Genomic DNA, 7,284 nt, shown 5'->3' with positions numbered 1-7,284 from the left:
TGGCAAGTAAATCCATTTGGTTATTCATTTATTTTCCATTGTTATTGTCATTTCCGCATGGAGGATTGTGATCACATTCACAGAATCACAGGTCACACTTATTATCAGAGCTCACAGACTGCGTCGACCAATCAGCTAGCCTAGTACTGGCAGGGTGGAGAAGACGCTACACTCCTGGGGCTCGATCCGGCACGCGGTCGGTAGCCGTACCTTCGTCAACCTCACGCGACCGACCTTCGGTTTCTGCTGCGCCCCCTCGCCGGAGAACCCTTCTCCCTGCTGCTGCCGCTGCGGCCTCTCGCGACAGAGCATCTGTCCTTGCTGCTGACCACCACGCCCGACGGTCACGCCGTGGTAGCCTCCTCCCTGCTGCTGCTGGCTTTCACCTGTCTCACTGCCGTACTGCCCCCCTTGTACCTCCTGCTGCTGCTCCGCCGTGGACTCGCCGGAGCATCCCTGCTCTTGTTGACGCTCCCCCGACGAGCGGCGGCGCCCTTCCCTCAGCGGCGGCATGGACTGCTCGTAGTCCCGCACCATGCCACGGAGGGCGGAGCAGCGGCACCCGCGGCTGACGCTCTCGAGCTGCTGGCAGCACCGGTCCCTGGCGCCCCACTGGGCCTGAAACGGCCGGACGCCGACGGCGCGGCCGGTCAGCTGATGCTCGAGGATCTGCCGGCACGCGAGGAGCGGCTTCGCCTGGACCTCGCCCCGGCACTGCGCGTCCGCGAGGCTCTGCTCGAGCACGCCTTGGGCGGCGGAGATGGTCACCAGGGTCGTCAGGAACACCGCGAAGAAGATGAACTTGCCCATGTTGATCCCAGTACGAACTGTGCTTGCCTTTTCGTTTGTGGCCTATCTGTTGTGTACTTGTGTGGTGAGATGCTAAAGAGATTGGGATTGAAACCGAGTCTTTCACGCTGGAGTGACAGATTTTGGAGCTTGCTAACATATTTCGCTGATGATGTTGGATGAGCTGGAAAGTTGCTTTTACTGCCAACACTCTTATCGTGGAGTACTCAGCAAGTAACGTCTTTTGCACTAGTCATGAGTCACGATGATGAGGATCATGTCCGACTTATCCATAATATAATACTCCATCCGTATCAAAATAATTGTCTCGACTTTATACTAGCTTTTATACAAAGTTGTACCAGACAATTATTTTGAGACGGAGGAAAAATACCTCACCTGTGATAATCTTGTTAGTATTTTGTACACTTCGCAATGAATTTTGAACAATGCAAAGGGTGAATCAATCAACTTTAGTTGTACTTTTACTTTGGAGTTTCCCTTGTTTTGAGAGGTGCTTCAGGAGGATTTGACAAATGCTGGGTAAATAAATTATTGATGCGATGTCACAATTTTTTTTGTGGGGAGACAAAGACAGTCAAAGAAGGATGGGCCTGGTAAATAATGTATGTCCCAAAGAATCGAGGAGTGACAAGTGGCAAAACATACTTGCCATTTTCTTGAGAATCCACTCTTTACATGCTACTGTTTTGAGAGTTAAGTACTTTCCCGATGGTGAATTTTCGAATACACGCTTTAAAAAAAGATCATCGGTTACTTGGCAAAATATTATGGCGGGCGTGAATTCTTTGAAACATGGTTATATATGATGAGTTGGGAATGATTAAAATATTGGTATTTGAGATGATGCTTGGATTTCAAACCATGCAAATAGACAAGGTATCCAAAAATGCCGTTTGGAGGCCGAGCTCCATGCAGCTCGTAATCTCCATTGTCAGTCATCATACCGATCAACAGCTCCATGCAGCTCGTAATCTCCATTGTCAGTCATCATACCGATCAACTGCAGTCTCGCATTAATCACATATATTTCATCTCACAGGTGCTCCTCTGAGACGGCGAGACACATGCTCTTTGAATGCCGTTACTCCAAGAGGATCTGGTCCGCGGCGGCATCCTGGCTCTCCTGCCCGGAATTACTGCTTAGCATGGGCTCTGGTCGCCCCAAGGTGGTGGACTACTGGCAGGCCTTAGCTAGGTCGCCCTCTTCCTCTCCCAAAGGTCTAAAAACGGCTATCATGCTCATCACCTGGGAAATCTGGAAGGAAAGAAATGAGAGAGTCTTCAACAAGAAATCCTCTCTGCCGGTGGTGGTCATGCACAAGATAAGAGAGGTAGCAAAAGATTGGATTCTAGCGGGAGCAAAAAACCTGGCGGATCTTGTGGGCTGATCTGTTTGTTGTTTTTGTTTTTTTCCTTTTCCTTTGGGATGGCCTAAGCCATCCCCACCTTGCTGTTGTTCTTGCTCCTTCTTTATCAATATAAGGCAAAGCTTTTGCCTCGTTTCAAAAAAAAAAAAAAAAAACACCAACCGTATTCTCCATTTATGTACAGTGTTATCCCATCTTGTTAACACCGCGCTGCCGGGCTGGTCAGACATTCCATGGTTTCACCGATCATGTATAGGCAGTGCGAGCAGTTCCGCACACACATTTGAACTCATGAGCCAACTCGCTAACAGGCGGTGCAATGCAAACCATCCCATAGTGTTCAAACATCTCACACACACACTTGAACTCATGAGCCAACTCGCTAACATGAACCACAAACTCCAAGCGAGGCTTAACCTCGATGAAGTTGTATGACCCACATTCATAGAGCATTTCACCAAATTTATCAAACATTATCCTAGTGTGGATGTGGGTCATCCAACTTCACCGATAGATGACAACGTGCTTATGTGGATGTTATTAATCCACGTTAAGACGCTCGAGACCGATTTCGGCCTCCAGGCAGCTCGGCCTAAAGAGAGCCATCGGTTATCTTGGGTGGTTGATTCTTTTATCATACTAGCAAAATGGCCCGCGCGTTGCCACGGAAGAAAAAAAACATAATCTTCAATGATGGTGACCACATTATGTTCACATATCATCGCTTGATTTAGAAATTTTGTGTACAAACGCAAGAAATTGTTTTTTCTTTAAATTTATTCACAAGTTGAAGCAATCTTTACATTTTCAAAAAATATATATCATGGTTGTCAAAAATCTTGGTAACTCAAAGATTTATTCTGAATTTCAAGATTTTTTTTAGAAAACATACAATAATAATCCGATCATTCCAAGAGTTAATTCTTCAAAATTCACACAGGTATATTATCACAAAGACTTAGAAGCATTAATGTTTAACTACATATATTAGATCTTTCGTGAACAAATTTACAAATATGGGAACGATTTTAAAATCGAGAACATTTTTACAATTTACGAACATTTACTAAAAATTGTGAATATTTTTTATATTTCGAACGGGTTTAAATATTTTCTTTTGAATTGGCCATCAATTTAAGAAAAGACGAACATAATTTTTTATGTTGGAGGATTTTATTTTAAATTCAGAAACATTTTTTGAAATGCATGAAGTTTTTCTGAATAAATAAACATTTTTATAAATCAGTAATATATTTATTAAATTCATGGACATTGTTTTAGAATTTGGGAAACAAATATAAAAATTCGGCGCTTTTTTGAATCCTATTTTCAATTCAAAATAAAATTCATCAGCATTTTAATCCAAATTCCTATTTTTTAATATGCAAAAGTTTTTGTAATTCTAAATTATTTAAATTATAAATAAACAAAAATGGAACGGAAAATTTTAAATAAAAAAAAAGAAACTATCAAAACAGGCATTAGCTATTTTTAAAATTTTAGGACATATTTTGAATTAGAAAGCATTTTGTTAAATGCCTTTAATAGTTTTTAATACATGGAATTGTATTTGAGATCATGGACTATTCTTATTGTACAAACATTTTATTGTATATGCGATCATTTTTTACAAAACTCCGAGCAGTTTATGAAGTCACAAACATTTTAATTTTTTAAATATGTTGATTTATAATTTTCAGTTTATTAAAATTTTCAAGATTATTTGAAGTTTTAAATTATTTAAAAGAAAAAAATAAAACGGAACTGAAAATAAGTAAATAAACGGAACTAAAAGCAGGCGCCTGTTCATGGGCCGGCCCATATGGTGTGCTGGATATTCTCCGAGCGTGCAGAGCGTAATATAGGAGGTTTTTACATGGGCCGGCCCAGTACAAGATTTTTCGTTTTGTGAAACGTTTTCTATTACTTACCGGTGGCATGGTGGGTAATTTATGCAAACTTTAGGGGTAATTTTTAAGACGGACGACCAGAAACCGAATTTGCTTTATTATTAGGGAGAGATTTCTAATAACTGGGGTGAAGATTAGTCAGACAAACTTTATGGCCTATCGATACACAACACATCCTTATTTTTCCTCTTCCCCAACATGTCATGCTAGATTTTGTTGCTTGGAGTTATATGAAAAGGACGTGTTTTCCGTTCGGCCAGCTTATTTTATGGAATGGAATCGCACCAGTTAATCATGTTTAGTGGAAGACTTGAAACCTATCTGTTCGGCAAAGGTAATTATTTATTTGGTGTACGTTACATGACGCACACTCGCTGTTGTGTTAGGCTTGCCAATAGACATGTGAAAAGCCTTGCCCCAATGTCCTTGTTGTTCTGGTACAGAAGATACAAAGCGCATGTTATTTCTTCTGCAATAAATAAAGCAAAGAACGTCTGGAGAAGGCTGGGGATGGACAAAAATTTATTAATAGAGCCAGTGAAGTTGATCATGTTGGAGAGGCTGTTCCGGAATCCTTTTTTTGACATACCAGAATTTGTACATTATGGGTCTTCAAAATGCTCGAGAGATTATTTCCATTATTGTTTGGTATCTGTGGTGGGAACATGTAAATTGATTCACGAAGAGACAATTAAGTGCGCTTATCAGATTTCTATGGTGGTGGTCGATCATGGCTGCGGCGGTCGTGGTGGTGGCCGGTTGTGGCTATGCCGGCAGTGTAGGCTCGTTGGCGGTGATGCTCGTGGCTGTGTCACACACACAGTGAGAGAGAGGGAGGGAGGGAGGGAGGGAGAAAGAGATCAGGGTAGGAGAGGGAGAGAACAGGGAAGGAGAGGGAGAGAAGAAAGGGAAAAGGAAGGAAGAGAGCTTACATGTGGGCCTTACATGCAAGTTAACGGTCAAACAATTGGTTTTGTTTAGAAGCGGGTCTGGCCTGTCATAAACTGAATCAATCTTTGGTAGGTTTTGGATTTTTTTGTAAAAGGTGATAGTTTTTTGGGACCCTAAGTTGATTTGTGGTAGTTTAATGCTATTTACTATCTACTCCAAGTCGATTAAGCTTGTCAGACGAAGGGGGGGGGGGGGGACTAATGCGGCAATGAGGGACAACCCACATGTGATTTGACTTATCATCAACAATCCGACATTCTTGTTCTAAAAGGAGCTTAGGTGGAAACCCTAGACTTATGGACTGAACCCCCCCTTCGCTCTCGCGATGTGCCCCGCGCACGCGTCCCGAGAGAAACCCCAGCGTCGCCGCCGGCGAGCCCTCCTACTCCCTTCTCCTCTTCCTCGCCGCCGCCAGAGGGCGTGTCGGTCGAAGCCCGATAGGCGCCGATAGCGATGGGGCTGTCCTGTCTCCTCGATGGGGGCCTTCGGCGTGGGTCGAGGCCGCCGCCTAGGGTGCGGTGCTGATGACAGGCACGATAGTGAGCTGGAGCCATATGTAGGCAGCTTCGCGTCGGCGATGTGGCGGGCGCCGCGGCGACAACTTGCTGGTGTCCTGGTCGACGGCTGCGGATGGCTCCGATCTAGACCTCGATGCGGGCCGGGGTTGGCGTGGTCCGACGATGGTGGGGGGTGGCTGACCCCCTGTGGAGGTGGTGGTGATGTGGTTGGGGTTCACGCTGCTTCGGTGCGGGGTGGAGGGGCTTCGGGTGGATCTGGCCAGGGTGTGAAGGCGCAGGTGTGTGGTGGTGGCATGTTGGTTGCGGCAGCGGTCGGATTGTTCTGGCGTCTCCTCGTCTATAGGTGATCTGTGTCGGTCTTCGGCCCCTCTCCTCGAAGTCCAGTCATTGCTCTTGTCAAAAGGTTGGCCTTCTCCCAGCTACGGTCCATCGCCCGTCTCGTGCCCGGTGCCGCAGGACCAAGCACGTCTCGCGCCCAGCTGCAGTACCGACCTGTCTCGTGCCCAGCCGCAGGACTGCGCTCGTCCCGCGCCCGTTGCCTCAAGACGACTCGATGGGGGCCACTTGTGGCCGGCCTATTGGGTCTCGACGTTGGGGGTCGACCAGGGGTGCGAAAGGCAGGCCCTTTCTACTCATCTCTTCGGTTGGGGTAGTGACGGGTCTCGGGTGACGTGTTGTCGAGGTCTTGGATACCGGGGCGACGGCCCTGGTGGTGGTGGCGCGGTGCTCATGAGCAGATCATGTTTCCCTCTGTTTCCGCCGTGTGGCTGACGTGGTAGCCGGGGTGTGGCATCCGGTGGCGGTGAGTGTTGGCCAGGGTGAAAACGCGCCCTATCTTCGGATGGACCGGCGGTGGCGAAGTTCGTTCCCTTCTTAAAGGCGTCATCGCGGCTCTCATTGCCCGTCGTGTTGCTCTAGGGGATACTCTGATCCGCGAATCGGGCGGTGGAAGCGCTCTGGTGTCGTATCCTTCCTAAAGGCGTCGCCTTAAAATCCACGATTCGTCATATGCGACTTCATTTCTTCACCGTGGCATGTTCATGGTTGGGCCCCCGACTGCTCTTGTAGTGCTAGGGATGGTGTTCCTGCGTTCATCGCCTATGTATTCTCCCTTAGGTGTGTGTGCGCGTTTGTACTGGATGTTGTTGATCATTGCTTTATATATAAAGCGGGCGAAAACTTTTTTTAGCTAAAAGGATCTCAAGGGATAAGAATGAATAAGGAAAAGAAGCTAGAAGTGATTATTTCCATTAAATAGCATCGAATGTGAGCTTCACTCAACTTTTCTAAAGTCAGCCCCTTAGGTCACAGTTTATTTGGGGAAAATAGATGAGAGTCATCCGATTAATATGCGAAAAAGCAGATGAAACCGGGACGTAGAGTTTCTTCTCACGAGCTCAAATGAGCTTGGTGAACAGTAAAATTAAAAAAAGCAATTTTTTTGAACAACGTTGACAAAAGTTGTAAATTCGTGCAAAAATTCGGCTTCAAATAACATTTCTATAAGGCGTGGCAAAAAAACAAAATCGATACTTCAAAAATGCGTATTTTTATCAATTATTATTTTTACCACGCCTTATAGGAATGTTATTTAAAGCCAAATTTTTGCCCGCACTTAGAACTCTTTTGTCAATGTTGTTTAAAACAAATTCAGATTTGTTTGATTTTTCTTATTTTACTGTTTACCTAGCTCATTTGAGTTACTTTCCATGAAACCGTTACAAT

The 7,284-nt window shown here is 45.3% G+C and overlaps 1 protein-coding gene across 1 annotated transcript; it reads right to left on the bottom strand.

Moving 5' to 3' along the window:
* Window positions 1-1,090, bottom strand: LOC123443527 (19 kDa globulin-like). Its single transcript, XM_045119922.1, has one exon. The coding sequence runs from the start codon at window positions 808-810 to the stop codon at window positions 136-138; it is 675 nt and encodes a 224-aa protein (XP_044975857.1). The 5' UTR covers window positions 811-1,090; the 3' UTR covers window positions 1-135.
* Between the last annotated feature and the right edge of the window lie 6,194 nt (window positions 1,091-7,284).

The sequence above is a fragment of the Hordeum vulgare genome, chromosome 1H (assembly GCF_904849725.1).
Source record: "Hordeum vulgare subsp. vulgare chromosome 1H, MorexV3_pseudomolecules_assembly, whole genome shotgun sequence".
NCBI lineage: Eukaryota > Viridiplantae > Streptophyta > Magnoliopsida > Poales > Poaceae > Hordeum > Hordeum vulgare.
The sequence above is the reverse complement of the archived record's forward strand: the minus strand, read 5'-3'. Positions and strand labels throughout refer to the sequence as shown.